The sequence below is a fragment of the Rhamphochromis sp. 'chilingali' genome, assembly GCF_963969265.1.
Source record: "Rhamphochromis sp. 'chilingali' genome assembly, chromosome: 20".
NCBI lineage: Eukaryota > Metazoa > Chordata > Actinopteri > Cichliformes > Cichlidae > Rhamphochromis > Rhamphochromis sp. 'chilingali'.
The window spans coordinates 30387950-30406526 of NC_137947.1; the positions used below are offsets into that span (position 1 = coordinate 30387950).

An 18577-nucleotide genomic window follows, 5' to 3' on the forward strand; every position below is an offset into this window, starting at 1 on the left:
ACGTACGTACCTGGCCCCGCCTACTATCCTCGGAAACGTAAAATGATTGGCTAGAAATGTATCACAGCTCAGGAAAAAAAAAGCACCGAAATAAAGCACCGAAATGTGCGCTGCTTTTCGGTCTGGTTACTACCGTTTATGTCAGAACCGGTGCCATCATGGCACCGGACACCAGTACCCATCCCTACTGTTTAGTTATTGTTCATTTTTATACACAGCCCGTCATTTTCACAGGTCACAGGTAACCAACTGGACAATGGAGTCCAGTTGGTTACGGTCATGTGAGGCCTGTGTCATACTGGCATTTTCCAGCTGTTCACTGGAACTCTCAATATGAGGTTTAAAGAGACGGACCGACATCATCCTGAAAAAATAAACCAGCTCAGCAACAACTAAATGCCTGAAAGACCACAGGAGACATTTATAGAGTGATCACAGAATGATGTCTTTAGTATAAAACCATTGGTTCCACTCAGGAGGAGGAGGGGCAGATTAGACTTCACCCTTTCATCTGAGGGCTCTAATGTTTGGTCTCATTTCAGATCATCAGCAGAGAGCCGGAGGAGAAAGAGAGCGACCATCAGATCATCAAGAGGCGCCTTCGATCCAGGAAGGCCAAATAATTTAGTCCATTTGGAGGCGTGGCCCGCGCCCATGACCATTTCCAGGCTAAGCTAACAGCCTGCTGCTACTTAACCCAGACATGGTGGTGATTTCAGTATTTTCCTGACCGATTCAAGTATTTCAGCGTTAACTTAACGTAAACTTAAGTTTGAGTTTTTCTCAGTAAATACTTCACTTGTTAGATTTCTTTTGTGATTCTTAAGAATCAGAGATGGGGAGAAAAATACAGGCTAGCCAGTTAGCAGGGAGGCTCAGCTGCAGGTGAGGGGGCAGCATCTGAAAACAAACTCAAAAATCATCAAATGTAAATAAATCTGTGTGACGCACTCAAGACTGACATTCCAATTTATTCTCTCAGCTGTTCGTTGTCTAAATGTTGACATTTACTATCAAGTGATTCTTTTCTGATAACTGTAAGCACTCTGACTTTTTTTAAAACCTTTACGTGCAATCTTTTGATACTGATGTGCTGGAGGTCCAGGTGCATTGATTTTTACTTTCTTTTACTTCTTTTTCTAGGACAGTTAAAGTTGACATAGTTGAGACATATTTAAATGTTACAAGTGGTTTTGTATTGACTTCATGTGCACGTTTGAAAGCTTCTGCACTTTATCTGAGACGAGGAGCAAATTGTGACCAAGTGTGAGAAAAAGTCCGTCTGGTGCTGCTGTGGTAGCCAATCGCCTTCCTGCAGTTAAAGTCATGACTGAGTGTTTTCCCCAGGATAAGTTTTCGGGACTTGTGCCTACCTTTAGTTCTCTTTAGATCACTACACTGAACACCCGACTTTTCTTCTTTTCTACACTACATTAAAAGTTTGTTTCAATCATAATATTCTGAGTTTTCTTTTTTATAACATCTCCTGTTTTGATATTATGTTGAAGATATTGTGGGGTCTTAACTTGAAGTGTAAAGCATCTAAAATAGTGCAATCTAAATAAACAGACAGAATAATGATACTGTTGGGATTATGGGAAGACTAGTGCATGTTTGTGATCTGTGCATGTTTGTGGTCGGATTAGGTTTAAAGTTAAAGTTTTCCAAACAGCAGCTTTTCAATCATCCAGGTAAGCTTTCCTTACCTGGATGATCGAACATGCATCAAGAAGCCATTTTCGGTCCAACTGCTGGTGATCATAGAGAATAAAGTTTGAGCAGATGTGACGGAGGAACCAAAGCCTGGACTTCACTGAACCAGATGGATGGACAGTGAAGGTTTGTCTATTACAGGCATTCATGTTTTTGAAATCGCACCACCTCTACACCAACAAGAAGCTCCTACAGTCCAAATACACCTTTTCTTTGCTTTTCTCTCCTCTGTGGTTTCACGGTTGATGACTTCGTTTTGGTGTGCAGTGGTTTTTTTCCTCTAAACAGCATTTTCTCCTCCAGACACTTTTCAGCTCACAGACTGCTGTCCTGCCAAAATCCTTCAGCTCCGTTTTCAATGTCTTCATTAAAGACGTCTTTGTGAATTTATGGTCTGGTTTGGTATTTTCATCTTTATTTTTTGGTACCGATTGGAGCCAGAAAAGAAGGCAGGCAGAGAATCCCAACTACATCTCGACAGCACCTCTCAGCCTGTAGGTTTCACTCCACATTTTTGGAGGACAAAAAGCAAAGTCCAGGCGCACTTCCAGTCTCATCTCCTTAACTGAGACACCTGATTCAACAGCAGTCTGTTTTCAGTCTGTTCTACATTTATTAGATTTCGTATGTTCCATTTTGTTTGTAGTCTTTTGTAAACTTGTTCTAAGTGACCTTTTAAAGCGGCGCCGTAGTCCAAAACCCACAGTCGTGCCTCCACAGGACTCCATTACTCTGCAACATGCCGACAGTAATCACTCAGTGCACAAAAAATTAAGCAATAGACCAATCACCCACATAATTACAGACATTACAGAACCGCACCGAGGCACTCGAGCAACAAGAAGCAGTTCTGATTTTTGTCATTAATGTCACTTGGGGTGCGGAGGTGGGAGAACGAGCTCCACAGTTGTTGGTGTGTGGGCGACTGAGCTAAGAAGAAAATACTGCAAATAATTTCTCTTCTGTTCACTTTGACGCTCATTTGAAGACTTGGGATCAAATATGAACGTCAGTTTCAGTGGCCATCGTCTCCACGTTTACAACTTACACTGAATATAACAGTAAATCTGCTTCTTGTTTGCTGCTATAAACATTTTTAAGTATTTAAAAATTGATTTTTGTTTAGTTCAGCTTTTCCACATGATGCAGTTTGTCACTCAGATTGTTTCAGTTGTATAAATGTGAACATCAGAATATATTCAGTGCTGATGCAGCATGTTAGAAGACTACAGAGACAAAAGAAAATTCTTCATTATACTTGTGCAATTTAAGTTTTGGGAAAATAAGTTTCAGAGATTTTTGTGACTTTTGAGAAATAAAGGCTTGTGTGGAGCGCTCTCGCTCTCTGAAGACTAAAGGGGAGAGGGAGAATCTACAAAATCTGACTATATTTAAATACATTTGTTGCAAAGATGTTAATAGAAATGTCAAGTAAACAGCCAGGACATTTGAAAGCCTGCGGGCAGACTACTGCAGAGATTTCTACAGTACACTCACCCAGAATGTCACTTTAAGGTTCAGGTTCACTTTGAAATGTTTGCCTGGTGATTGAAGTGGAGAAAGCTTTGCAGGGTAACTCTCAGTGAGTGGACATCTTCAGGGGACATGATGTTTTTCCAGAGGCTGGACAATCATCAGTGCCTCTCTGCTCAAGGACCTCCTCCAGGATACATACAGGGCAAAAACAAAAATAATTGTGATGTAAACAACAGACACACAAAAGGAAAGAGAGAGAAAGGAGTTTCAGAAGTGGCTTCTTTCCTCTCTCTTCCACACTAAGCCTGTCCGGAGAGAGAATAGCCCAGGTTATTTTTGAGCAGCGACAGCGTATTGATTTCCCTTAAGCGTGTCACGTGCAGGTAATCAAAAAGTGACTGTGGTGAAATGAGGACTCCCTCCCTGAAAGCTTTGAGCTTTTTAAACGTGGCTGTGCAGAATGAGCAGAGGGGTTGTAATTTTGTTTGGATCTGCTCATGTGATGAAAAAAAAAATTGACATCTCCACAATAATAAAGTCCTCTTATGTAGCCTGAAGCTGAGTGTTGCCATAGACACTGCCTTAGCTTTTTAACACCAGACATCACGAGTGGATCCGACTGTGAAACTGAGGGAGCCAGCGTCCACGTCACGCACAAGTCTTTGACTATTTTACCTGAATTTGAATTTTTAAGTCATACTCTCACTTCTGTATATCACTGAGCTTACTGTAAGTATTACAGCGTCACTGTAAAAGGGTTCAAGTTCCAGCACTGGCAGCTTCACGTTCCAGGAACACAAGCTGAACCGTTGCACAAACACTCCTCACTGAGGTGATGATTTAAGATTTTATAGATTTAGCTTTGGAGCTCCGACATGCTTATTTACACAGTGTTAAATATTGAGGGGGTGAGGGGGGGCTGTGAAATGAATTTGGAAGCAAAGAGAGGTGTTGCTCACACACACACACACACTGTAAGTGTGTGTTTTCCAGATCTGCTCCTGCTGACGTCAGAGATGTTCGGGCCATTCGTCCAAACACTGACAGTGTTACTAGCTCACAGCGGTGAGGTGGTAGGGGGCAGATTATCTGTGGGTGTGTTATTGTGTGTTTGTAATGGCTTTGCACCCACAAGCTTTCACGCAGAGAGCTTTCCAACAACACGAGTGGTTCAAGCAGCAGGCAGCGACGGACAAGTTAGACTCCAAAACCGAGCGCGATTCCGTCTTCTTTCTTCCTCAGTTGTGCGAGCTCGGGGACGGGAGTTTGGAGGAGCGTCAGCCTCTTGAGTTTCATTTCTGTCAAACCTGAGTGGCCTCCATCTTTGCCTCCAACATACAGAGGCTGGAGCACCTCCACCTCCAACACAGAAATCAATAAGAAAGAAAAGTTACTGTAAGAACAGATGGATTTGCAATCTAAACTGCAGCTGAATTTAAATGTGAAATTCACTCGATGCCATGTTGGATATTATCCAGTGACAGTCTGTGAACATGCACCAGAAACATGGATGTGAGGATGATTTGACCAACATGTTTTTGGAGTTTGTGCTCTGACTACAGCTGAAAGGGAAAAAATTAAGGTTAAAATCTAAATCATGCACACATTTAATCAGAATTAAAATTTCTTTAAAATATCTGACTGAGAAAGTTTGGAAAAGAACATCTCACTTAAGACAGTAAGGGTATCATATCAGAGTTCATGTTTCTATCCTGTTCAGAGAGTTCACAGTATAAAGTCAATGCAGGCATGACGTGAAAATCTCCCACAGGACCAGAAGTTTAGAGTGAATGAAGCTAAAGAAGAGTGATTCAGTGTTTGGCAGAAAGAATGAAACATTTTGGGAAAAGAAAAGATTTTCCCTCAAGTAATTTTATTAGCCGGCTAATTGTTTCTACTTGGTTTGTATCCAGGGAGACAAATAATAAGAACAAAAAGCATAAAAGCTTTCCAAAACAAACAGTTCCAGAATAAAAACTTCAAATTTGAATTTTATTCAATCTGCATTGGAGAAAATAATTGCTTTAAGAAACAAAGAAACAAACAGTCTAAAGTTTTTATGGTAGTTTAATTTTAACGGAGCCGCAGAATATCAACCAAAGGTCCAGAAAAATAGAAACACATTACACAAAAGTCCCAAATTGATTTGGAGGTCTGGAGAAATCTCTGTGCACAAGCAGTAAGGCCAAAAATCACTAGTGCATGCCCTCAAGTGACACTGCATTAAATACAGATGTGATTCTGTGCTGGAGATCAGTGCATGGGAACACGTCCAGAAATCACCATATTGTAAAGAAGCAGCCATATATGAACACGATCCAGAAACACTTCTCCAGACCGAAGCTCGTTTAAAATGGGCTGAGGCAAAGTGGAAAACTGCTCTGTGATCACATGAATGGAAATTTGAAATTCGCTTAGGAGGAGAGGCTCTGGTACTAAGTTCAAAAGCCTGCATCTGTAATGGTAGGGGAGTGTCAGCGTGCACATCTGGAAAGACTCCATCAGTGCTGAAAGGTTCAATTCAGTTTCTTTCTTTCTTTTTGTTATACAGTTTATCAAATTTGTGTTTTGCATTGTTATTCTTATTAATGCCACACTGCTGAGCCTTTGATACTGGCTGACTGCTAGTATACTTAAATATGTAAATACATCAGGTGTTCATCTGTCAGATGAATCCTATTAGTCCTTTGCTTGAATGTTGGGATGATTGAGGTATTTTCTCTGTGCATAAACAAAGACATCTCAAGGAGCTGATGAAGGTTGAATCCACCAAAATGTTGTAATATGATAAGAAAATAGCAACAATGAATGAAACAGTGTGCAGCTGATTTATAGCCATAATATATATAAAATCAACTGATTAGTCAAAATAATTCACAAGATTGAGATTGAATCTGTTTCTGACAGAAACACATATTTAAAACAAAACAAAGTATTATGCTGGCAGATATTTTGTTACCACTTGTGGTTTCATTGTCAGTGGATGGCAGATTAATTTAGCCCAATAATCACAGCTGCAGTGGGAGATTCTGCACAAACACATTAAGATAATCATCAAGTCTTTCACTGCATGAAAAGTGGCGTTTCCGTCAGTAAGAGCACATTAAATTGCTGTACAAGGTCAGGCTAACAACTGCTAACAAGCAGAACTGTGGAAATGGTCACTGTGGTTACTTTAATCAGTTTTGCTATGCAGACAGAGGAGTCGCCCCCTGCTGGACACGAGAAAGAAAGAACATTTAATTCAAATTCAAATTCAAATTTTATTTGTCACACACACAACCATACACAGTATGACATGAGGTGAAATGCTTGTAGCTGTGCAATGCAATGCCCGACCATTAAATGACAGTGGTTTTACAGTATTTACAATTTACAGGTTATTACAAAATTTACAGATTTAACTTAGAAATTTACAGTAAAAATGTGCAAATAGCAGAAAGAGATTAAAAATTATAGGAAGTGTGCATGAAGAAAAACCAGAGTGTGTGTGGTGATGTGTGTGGGAGAGTCCAGTCCTACACCTGGTTCAGGGCCCGAATAGCCTGGGGGAAGAAGCTCCTCCTCATTCTCTCTGTTTTGGCCTTAAGGGAGCGGAAGCGCTTCCCAGACCTCAACAGTGAGAAGAGTCCATTGTTGGGATGGGATTTAAGGTCATTTCAAAGAGCAGTCAGTTTCCACAGATTAAGAATGGCATAAAATACAATTCTTGTGAGATAGAAACTCACTGTTTGTTAGGTACACCTGCTCAACTGTTTGTTAATGCACACATCTAATCAGCCACACACATTAGCAACTCAGTGTATATAAGCATGTAGACATGGTCAAGACTGCCTGCTAAAGTTCAAACTGCATGAGAAAATGGAAGTGAGGTGATTTACGTGACTGGATGGGCTGGCCTGAGTATTTTAGGCTGGGATTTTCCCATCTCTAGGATTTACAGAGGACGGTCTGAAGAAGAGAAATCATCCAGCAAGCAGCAGTTCACTGGGCAAAGTGCCTCGTTGATGCCAGAAGTCAGAGGAGAATGGCCATACTAATTCCAGCTGGAAGGCAACAGTAACTCAACAGCTAGAAACAGGAAACTGAGGCTACACTTTGCATGGACTCACCAAATCTTGACGAGAGGCGACTGGATAAACACTGCGTGGCCTGATGAGTCTCGATTTCAACATTCAGATGGTAGGGTCACAATTTGGTATGACGTGAAAGCACAAATCTATCCTGCCTAGGATCAAAGATTCACGCTGTGAGTGGTGGTTTAATAGTGTGGGTGATATCTTTCTGGCACACTGGGCCTGTTAGCACCAACTGAGCATAGTTTAAACACTGTGTACACAGTGTACCCATCATCTGATGGCTGCTCCCAGCAGACTAATGAGCCATGCCACAAAACTCAAATCATCTCCAACTGGTTTCTTAAACATGACAGTGGGTTCACTGTACTCTAATGCAGTTGTCAGTCATCAGATCTCAGTTCAACAGAGGATGTTTGGGAGGTGGTGGAATGGGAGATTCACATCATGGATGTGACCAACAAATCTGCAGCAACTGTTTGATGTCATCAGGTCAGCATGGGCCTAAATCTCAGAGGATTGTGTGCTCATGCAAGAATTAAGACAGCTAAAGAGGGTAAAAGGTTGTCCAGACCATTACTAACATGGTATGATTAATGAAGTGGGCAGTGGAAAAGTGGAGAGACAAACTTTAATCAAGATAATGTTGAGGACAAATGTTTTCAAATGTCTACAAAAGTTTAATTCTAAATCTTTATAAAAATGACATCAACAATCCATTTAACCTGGGGTTTTAATATGATATGATTTATATAAAAGTGAACCAAATGCATTCTCTTGTTTTAAACTTGTTGATTTTAATGGGTTTTTTTTTTATTTATAAGCTATAATATTACCCTAACCGATGCAGTGGTTTCTTCCTAAATCATCCAGCTCAGCTTCCTATTAATCATCTTTATATCCAACCAAATATCAATTCAGTTCATGTGCTGGTGGAGGAAAATAGCGATGCAGTCTACAGCGGCGATATGAACATTACTGTCATTTTTATAAGAGCACAAGAGTGCAACGGTACAGTGCAAACTGTGTCCAGAACAGAAACAACTGCCTTATTCTGCTAACATCCTCCACAACTTCAGCGCTTTGCAAGCATGCTAATGCATGTTAGCAATAAGCTAGCCAAACTTTCCTTGAAGGATGGCGGGCCTCTTCCTTAGACATAGGGTGAGGAGCTTGGCCATCCAGGAGTGGCTCAGAGTAGAGCCACTACCTGCTCCACATCAAAAGGAGCCAGTTGAGGTGGTTCATGCAACTGATAAGGATGCCTCCTGGGGGGCTCCTGGGTGAGCTGTTCTATGCATGTCCTACTGGGGGGAGGCCCTAGGGCAGATCCAGGACACGCTGGAGAAATTATATCGTTTGGCTGGCCTGAAAACGCTTTGGTGTTCCCTCAGACAAGCTGGAGGAAGTGGCCTGGGAAAGGAGGTCTGGGCTTCTCTGCTTAGACTGCTGCCCCCATGACCAGTTTTAAGAAGTGTTCTGTGTAATGTGTACAACACGTTACTTATTTTGAGTAGTGCCACCAACAGAGATCACAACAAGGACAGGAAATACATGCACAGACATCTGACCAAACAGGATCCAATTAATCTGCATAAATGGGCTGTCTTTGATATGCTGCCTAGCGATAGTTTGAGAATCGATAATGGAATTGGAGTCATTCAGTTCCCATCCCTACTAATATGCTCACTAAAATCATCCCCAACCAATCACAGCACATGGCCCCGCCCCTCCCTGAGCCTGGTTCTGCCGGAGGTTTCTTCCCGTTAAAAGGGAGTTTTTCCTTCCCACTGTCGCCAAAGTGCTTGTTCATAGGGGGTCATATGATAGTTGGGTTTTTCTCTTTATGTATTATTGTAGGGTCTACCTTACAATATGAAGCTCCTTTAGTCAACTGTTCTGATTTGTTGCTGTATAAATAAAACTGAATTGAATTGTTTTATTGTCCCATCTCTATTAGGAATAAGTTCACACACAAAACAGTGCCGGCACGCAGTTGCACAAATAATTTTCACATGCAAAACACAGATAAACTTGTCTTTTCTTTCCTCACCGATGCGTCTCAATTGTGGCGCTTCTGTTACTGAGTTAAAAGAGGATCTTCTTGTTTGTGATCTGCCAAATGAACTGAACATATTAAGGTTTAACCATGGATGCAGTATGCATTTCTATGCTTCAGTGTCACATTAGTGGTGGCAGAAACCCAGCAGAGTGCTTTGCTTTGTGTGCATCAGAAAGACTTCAATCCAAAGACATCATTAGGAGGAAGAATCATAATGACAGTACAATAGAAAGACAGAGAGAAAATGATAGCCGCACAGGGTAAATGGAGAGGAAAAAAGAAAAAAAGAACCAGGCAGAGCAGGGTAACAGAGAACTTACAGAACAAAGAAAAAATGAGACAAGAAGATGAGTGAAGGTGAGAATTCAAATAAGGACTTCCATCTCTAACTTGTTTTTTCCCCGCCTGAGAAGTCTTTGAGTGAACTGAGAGAAAGGGGAAGAAGTCATGTGTTCTGTGAATGATGGAGAGGGCGCCATGATGCAATTTTAGCACTCACTTCCCACACAGCTGGGCCCTTTTGTGCTGTCTGTACAGCTCTGCCTTCCTGTTCCCGCTTCGCATATACACAACAACATGGATGCGTGTGTGTCTTTCATAACTTTAGAACAAGCCGGATCATTATTCAGAGCCATACTTATTGATCAAATGTCCAAAGGCATGGGGATTCGCTTAAGTCATTTTCAGTGGTAAATTATCCTCAGACAACTGGGGGATTAAAACATCAATTCAGGATTTAGATGGACTTTAATTTTATATCAGAGTGACAGGAATTCAGTGACAAGAACTCAGACTACTGTCTTATATTTTAAGCCTATTTGTCATGATGGCATTTTATAGGTCTAACCTTTGTTGTAGAAACGTTAGAGAGAAAAGAACACACAACGACTCTCTGATAAATAACTGCATCAATGGAATTGCAAGCCAGTCTACAAAAAAAAAATCTAAGTTTTTCCAGCATGCATATATACCTTTTTTTTGTTAAGTTCATGTTACTGAAATAGGCTAACTATAACAAATGTAACATAGTTTTAAAAAAAAAGATTTTCTATGGGTATATTTGAATTCTCGGGCAGCACGGTGGCATGGTGGTCAGCACTGTTGCCTCACAGCAAGAAGGTCCTGAGTTCAATTGGCCATCAGGGTCTTTCTGAGTGGAGTTTTCATGTTCTCCCCGTGTTTGCGTGGGTTCTCCCCGGGTACTCTGGCTTCCTCCCACCATCCAAATACATGCACTTTGTGGGGATAGGTAAATTGAAAAATCTAAATTGCCCATAGGTGTGAATGGTTGTCTGTCCCTGTGTGTTAGACTGGCGACCTGTCCAGTGTGTACCTCGCCTCTCGCCCTATGACAGCTGGGATAGGCTCCAGCACCCACCGCGACCCTGAAAAGGATAAGCAGATGGATATATTTGAATTCAACTGAACTGAAAAATTCTTGTTTTTCTTTATACACTTTTTGCAGGTGCACACTTCTTTTTCTAAGACAATGAGCATTCGATGTGATCAGTTTGCTGTATATAAACACACAGTTTTGGCTCGGTGTGAGTAATTATATCAGCACAAACAAACCAAACAATACTATGGCATGGGCATGTACCCGTATGGAGAACTCACTGGGTGGCTGGTTTGTTCCAGAGATTGATGAGGAAGGACACAATAAGCAAAAACATCACTGACTGCACTCAACCAGGCTGATGGTGAATAATCAGCGTGATGGTGATGACACCTTTGTGGGCCAAATATGGGAAACAACAAAGAGAAGTTTTTGGATGGCCAGTCATTGAGTTTAGTGTTTTACAGGTTTGGATGATGTGTTAAAATCTCCCAAACAGCCAGCACCAGTCCAGCATGTGGCATTTCGCTGCATTCACACTCACTCAAGAAATTTGTTTAAAAAAACAAAACAAAAAATGGCAAGCTGACAGCTGAGGATCAGATAAGTTATTAAATAAATAAAAGCATGCATGGTGTATTCAATGAGACTTGGAATTAGTGACCAAAACCCTAAATAAGCTATCTCACAGACTTCTGTAGTATCAGATATAAGAGTAGAGTCGCCCCCTGCTGGCCACTAGAATACAATAACGGTTTAATGGACTTTGGCACTTGAGTCTATGTTGTATATGTGGCTCTGAGACAGCTTTTGAAATGTTGTTAGACATGTGGATGAAGACTTCCACACAGATGCTTTGGTCCACAGTATGCAACATCAATCCATTTACAATGGCAGGTCTCCAGTGCACACAGCAGCATACAACTCTCAACTAAAGCTCAACATAACGAAAGCAAGGAACCAAAATCAGGTCTGAAGGCGTCATCAGTTCAAGGTTTAAGTTTGATGCTGATGCCTGTTCAGCGCCAGCACGTCAGCAGATTTACATTTATCTCAAAGCACTGCAGTCACTACGTATACAAGCAAAAAAACAATGGTTTGGCTTTTCTGTTTTTGTTATAAAAATGGGCTCGATTCAAAATGAACACAAAAATTGACATTAGCTTGAAGCTTCAGTCCAAAGGACCAACGGAAAGTGATTTTCCAGCCGCTGACAGAGAAGATTCCTGTGATTTCAGACACGCCATCTCAGATCTGAGACCTGATGTGAATCCATAAATTACCGGGAACCACGAGGTCAGTGAAGACCACTTCTTCCTGTCATCTTTTAACACTAACACGACACCGTGGTTCACTTTGGTTTGTGAGGTGGAAAAACATGGAGATTGCTTCGAGTATTTCACAGGGACTACTTTCCATATCAAGGAAAATTCTCCCACTGCAGGATTATAGTTTGTAGTTTACAGAACAGAGTGAAAATGTAATGTCCTAGATGAGGGACCCTCATCTGGGACTCTCCTCAGCTCTTACTGGAACAGTGGCGCGGCTGCCCCTCTGTTGGTCTTCCATGGTCTCTTGTGTTCTGGGGGCCTCTGGATGTCTGGAGTTTTGATCTCCTCCATACCTGCTTCACACCCTGGAGGATGGGGCTGTGGCCCCCCCCCCCCACACTCCCTAGCAGATCGTTACATGGAGAAACCTTTGGAATACAAGCGCGCTGATCCACACAGGTATGCACACGGGTGTTCACTGCTCGTAGACCCAAATTACACCTTTCTTGGCTGCTACTTCGAAGCACATCTGTCCTGCGTGCTGCACAACAACATTGAATATTTAGTATTTACTGCTGTTTACACTTAGCTAGATTAATGCGATGGTGTTGTGTTTAGTATGTTGCTTTGTTTTTTTTTTTTGTCTTTTTTTGCTTGTTTTCTATTCTTCTCTCAACAGGTGATCCAGGAGATTTTTATTTTTTTTCTCCCCCCCTTTCTCACTGTCCCTCTCCCCTTCTGTTTTTCCTTTCCTTCCTCTTTCTTTCTCCCTTTCCTATCCCTCACTCATGTCTGTCCCGTCTGTAACATCTGAAAATAAAATATAATAAATAATAAAAACAAAGATCGACCAAATGGACCAATACGGCAATGCCACGATGATCCATTTGGCAAAGTAAATCCATTGGGTATCCTTGTTGGTCTTCAGACAACAATTCTGACGGCTAAAGAACCAAATGGGACAGGCGAAAAAAAAAAAAAGAAAGAAAAAAAGAAAAAAAAAAAGAAAAAAAGAAAAAGAAAATGTAATGTCCTTACGGAGCAATCGGCTTCGCAGGCAGCAGCCCAACACAAACACATATACAGCATGATGGAAAAGGACTCTGCGAGCCACTGAGGGAAAAAAACATGAGTATACTGGTAACTTTGAGAAAATCAAAGCTTTGACTTAGAAGTCAATTCAATTCAATTTTATTTATACAGCACCAAATCAGAACAGTTGACTAAAGGAGCTTTATACTGTAAGGTCGACCCTTCAATAATACATACAGAGAAAAACCCAACAATCATATCACACCCTATGAGCAAGCACTTTGGCGACAGTGGGAAGGAAAAACTCCCTTTTAACAGGAAGAAACCTCCGGCAGAACCAGGCTCAGGGAGGGGCGGGGCCATGTGCTGTGATTGGTTGGGGTGAGAGAAGGAAGACAGGATACAGACATGCTGTGGAAGAGAGATTAATAGTCAACGTCTAACAGATGCTGAACAACATCCTTGAGATGTCCCACGTACCATAAAGAGATCTCCTGGGGCGACATGAGTTTGTTTCCATTTTTGAGACTGAAACCCCCCAAATTGACAAATCATAGAAAGAACACTGCAATCACTTCTGTTTTTAACAATAAAACACAGAAACAACTTTGAAGACAAGAACAGCTGCTTTGCCTTTTTTACACAGAGCATTAGTATTTACCAAACTGCACCTGCTGCATCACCTGTAATCAGACACGCAGAGATGGATTTCAGCTTTTTTGCCCTCGCTGTGGTTGATGCCAGATTTTGTGTGATTCATAAACTCTGGGAGGTATAATATAAGCAGCCCACACAGGCTATTGTAATTTTTATTCTACAACATTAAAATATATAAAATTTGTTCTGGTTTTGAGCCTTAAATCCATAAAGTTATAATTAAAAATTAGCTGCGGCTTTGTGTATCATTGTTTTCTGCTTCAGGCAACTTACAGCTATTTTTTTCCTGTTAACAAACGATTGTTCTCATGATGACCGGTGCTTCTGAAAGGGATAATAAATTAAAGAAAAAGATGTCACGTCTCACCTCAACCACAGCTGATAGCACCAAATATGAGCCTGCGGGGTAATTATTTGCACAGTGCCGGATGTTATATTGTAAAACCTTTAAATAAACCAAACATGGTGACTCATTCGTATCTTTATACCCCACCGTGTCCTCTGCTCCTCTCGTCTTGCCCTGTCAAGAATTTATTTGCTGCATGTTTGAAACATGATATGGGATTTACAACATGTGCAGAGGAAGTGGAAGTAGGAGGCATGTTTTTATATATACAGAGGCATGATGTCAAAGGCTTAAAGAGAGTGTCACCCAAGGTTTTTAAAGGTACATTTGATACACTAAAAGCCTGTGTCAAAGAATATTTTTCCCCTCAAGTTGTTTCTACAGAGACCAAAGACATAAAATAAGAAAAGGCACTGGCTCTGACGTGGTCCTCTTCAAATGTAACCCACATTTTCAAACAGCAGGAGCAGAAAGATCACTTTATTTATCGGATTTTCAGTGAGTGACTTTGCTCCTGGAGTGTATCCAGCTCACCTCGATCCCTCACACAATAAACTCACTAAATAACTGGGAAAAAAGCCCCACGTCTTTACAAGAAGAATTTCAGGAAACACTTTCTTGCCAGCAGGTGCATGAGGGGATATACTGTTAGCTCGCTAACAAAGCAGAAGGAGCAAAGCGCAGCCTGGCTAAGTTCTCAGGCAACATTGAGAAGGAGGACGCTTTATTTCTGGCCCAGTACACATAAAAGGAATAACAGGAGTAGAAAAAAAAGACGAATCAATCATCCTAACCAGCCGCACCTCATACCTTCATCCACAGATATATTCAGTAGGAAACCACCTAAACATCCATATTACTGCCTGATCCTTTGGCCCATGAATCTTTTTCTACTCCTGTTTAATGACGGGAGCAGTCTAAGCAGACCCAGCAAACATGGTTAACACAGCAGCGTCATCTGTGCTACCAAGCATCATCTCATCCGGGTAACTTTGGGGTCAAACCTGGGTTTTCTGTAGTACGAGGGTGGATCACTTCTCCTTGGTAACTTATGCTGTGACCCTAACCTTCTCCGGACCAGGCGTGATCCAGATTAGAGATCGGCATGTGTGAAATCATTGATCGACCTACTGACCGACCAAGTCTGCAGAAAAATAAAGCCACCATTCCTCGAAGATCCATCGACCTTTGTGCATCCATAGCCGGAGGGTGGGAATGTTTTTTGTTTCCCAAATGAGCGTCAGGAAAAATACAGATTGTTTGAGGCAACTCGGTTCGTTTGTTCTACAAACAGCTTTTTGCACTTGTGCACTTTATATTAGTCGCACGCAGACTACATTTGTATTTATTATTTGCTTACTCTCAGACCATTACACTCCATCAGTGCAGCAGCATAAAAATAAAATCTAAAACTATCTGAACATCCATTTAATGAAATACTTGATTAACACTCGATTAAACTAAAATGAATATAGTAGCTCTTTTCCAGTCTTACTGACCAAAACATTTAAAGCGAGCACACATTCATACAGCACCTTTAACACTAAACTGTAAAGTCCTTTCCTCTCACATCGATGATTCATCTGCAGCTGCTGTGTTACTTGAATTCTTTATTATGTTTAGAACCCCTTCATATTTTTCCAACTATCGTTCCCAATCAGCGACTGGTACAATAAATGTGCACATCACTGTATGATCCTTACAACACATTATTATTGGTCAGATGTTGCCAATGTCACACCTTTCATGTGAACATGCTCATGACTGGATCAGCCGACAGATCGGACCTAGCTCCGGGTGACCACTTACCCACTAAGACACCCTGGGTCTGTTCAGCTTGCTTAGTAGTACAAGACCTCGACAAAACTGGTTGAGTTATGACAGCAACAACTGCAGCAGAGTGTTTTTATAATACATACAGAAAGAAAAGAAAGAAAGGAATATTTTTCACATTTGTGATGCAGCATGCAAACAGGCCCAGGTCTATTCATATGAATTTATTTTATGCATCAGAAACTGTTCAATAAACAATATTTGCTTTGATATCATGAACACTGAACTTTTGCTGCTTCGCACTTTTGCAGAATATAAGTTGACAACATGAGCAAGAATATTTGACTGACCACAAAGTTGGTTAATTAAAATACTCTTGACATACACAGACCAGTATCACAGGAGCCTGTTTACTGTCATCATCATTGTCACCTGTGTGTAAGCTCAGTAGGATAAGGAGTGGGTAAGAATAATAAGAAATCAGGAGTTCGATAAGCCTTCATGCCAGGCATTTTTTCTGTTGGTGATCATAACAAAAGGGTCTCAAACTATTCGAATAAAATTTTATTTAAATATAAAACAATTCTTGAAGACAAAGCCTTGCAAAGCCCAACAGGATGTTCAGGACACACTGAAAAGTCACTTCCAGCAGTTGTGGACTTGTATTTTTGATGCCGTTACAGCTTCCATGTTGGAACTGTTGTTCAGCCAAGACATCAAGATTACGCTGAAATGTTTGCTTTCTTCAGCTTGATACATGACCGCTTCTGCCGATAAACACAATCGCCTGCGTCTACCTCGAGTTCCCCTGTTAGAAAAGTACCTCACCTAGACATCCAAAATGAAGCATCCCATAGAGATGCCCAAATGGCCTCAGTGAGGGATGGGAAAGAATCACTGCAGACTCTGAACCAATCAGCCATCAGTCTCCAACTCCTTTGTTTCCTCACTGATACATGAAACACCGAAGCTACAAAAGGATCTCAGCTTGGAGTTGTTCCCTTTTCATTTTTGGGATAATCGTCCCTATTCCCACAGCACCAAATCACAGCAACAATCGCCTCAAGGTGCTTTACACTGTAAGGTAGAGCCTACAATAACACATACAGAGAAAAACCCACCAATCATATGACCCCCTATGAGCAAGCACTTTGGCGACAGTGGGAAGGAAAAACTCCCTTTTAACAGGAAAACTGGTTAACTGATTCTCAGCCTGGCAGCACCAGACGCAGGGAGGGGCGGGGCCATTTGCTGCGACCAGTTGGGGTGAGAGAAGGAGGACAGGGTAGAAGACATGCTGTGGAAGAGAGACAGAGATTAATTTCTTTAAGCAAAATTAATTTGCAGATGTACGAAGATTTCTGCAAACACAATTAACAAGTTAAATTTAATTACTCTCACATCGATTTCTATTTAAAACTTGGGTATTTAGCCTTTTTATAACAGATAAAGCCTCAGTTAATGAAGTTTATGAGCTGATGACAGAAATATTTGCACAATTTTAAACCCAGGCTGCCCAAACTTGGTCCACCTGGCAACAAACCCGTTTAAAGCAAATCATGAGCAGGTTTTACAAACACACCATACACACAATGGATGTATTAAAGGCTGGAGACAAGCAGGCAAATCTTCCATCTGGACCAGATTACCCCCAAATTCCAACTCCTGCAAATAGCTCTCATCTTCAGACAGGACAGAGTCAGAAGAAATGACTGCATAACAACATGAGTGCAGCTTGAGGAACGCTTCAGGTGTGTAAGTCCCCATCATACTGCTTAAAAAAGCAATATTTCCCAATTACGTTCTGTCCACAGAAGAAAGACGACAGAGGCTGTTGTTCCTGCAGCGATGGCCGCCCAGTAAACGCAGAGTGCCACAACTTTATAAAAGAGTCACTGTTTCATTTGAAATGTACTGGAGTGAAGAAACGCCGCAAGAGAAATCATGTCAGTGGCCTAATAAGCTCTGACTACACTACATCGTCTTGGTAGGAGCTATTTTCTTCTAAGCAACAAGCAGTAAATGATGTGTCCATTCCCTCTGGGTTATGTTTAGCCAATACAAGCAGACACTTACAAACAGCCCTTTAGTTTTAAAGGGGACCAGCTGTTATTCTTTTCCTCATTTCTGTATTTTAATACTTATGATGGTGGATGTTTACTTTATAAATACGTTTGTTGCAAATTATTATAAATGTATATTTCTAATATTGCACTTTTTCCCCATTATCAATACATTTGATTAATGAAAAGAAAATGTAAAAACTGAGGGAAACATCATAGCAGAGGTTTGGGAGAGCTGCAGATGAACAGGAGGTGATGTGAAATGAGGAGGTCTTATACTGTATCCTGGAAGTTCTTGGTGAATCATGTAGGTTATAATGAACTTTGGCTGTAAATTCTCTCATTTGTTTAATGACAATGGCGAGTCAGGACTAGAGAAAAAAACATGCACTCAGTGTGCAAAGTTTCCAGTAACGAGTTCGTTGCTTGCGCAGGGAATCCCTGGGAGTCAAAAGTGCTCTGTGCTCAATGATCTGCAGTTCAAAGCAGCTTGAGGTGACCGTTGTCTGAATGAGCTGGGTGCAGGGCGCTCGTGAAAACTATGTTATTTCTTACACTAACTGCTTGGATCAGACGGTGTCCCAGACAAAGCTTTCGTACAGAACAGCTCAGGATGAGCACGTAGTTACACAACATTTAACCTTCAAGGTAAGGCCCCGATACAGCCTGAGAAACACAGATTTTCCATTTAGGGGATCAAACATGGCAAAGGCTAACATTTCATTTTGTCAGACACATTAGTAACTGTGGTCATAATTGTTATTGGCGTCCG

The 18577-nt window shown here is 41.2% G+C and overlaps 1 protein-coding gene across 4 annotated transcripts in view; it reads left to right on the forward strand.

The window, feature by feature from the left end:
* Nucleotides 1–1456, forward strand: part of LOC308388201 (kinesin-like protein KIF20B) — a 64554-nt gene extending 63098 nt beyond the window's left edge. For all 4 annotated transcript variants that reach the window (XM_080868774.1, XM_080868772.1, XM_080868775.1 and 1 more), the window contains one exon: nt 543–1456. In XM_080868774.1, coding sequence (XP_080724900.1) covers nt 543–623 — 81 coding nt within the window. In that variant the 3' untranslated portion in view covers nt 624–1456. The remainder of the gene's footprint in view (nt 1–542) is intronic.
* The last annotated feature ends 17121 nt before the right edge of the window (nt 1457–18577 follow it).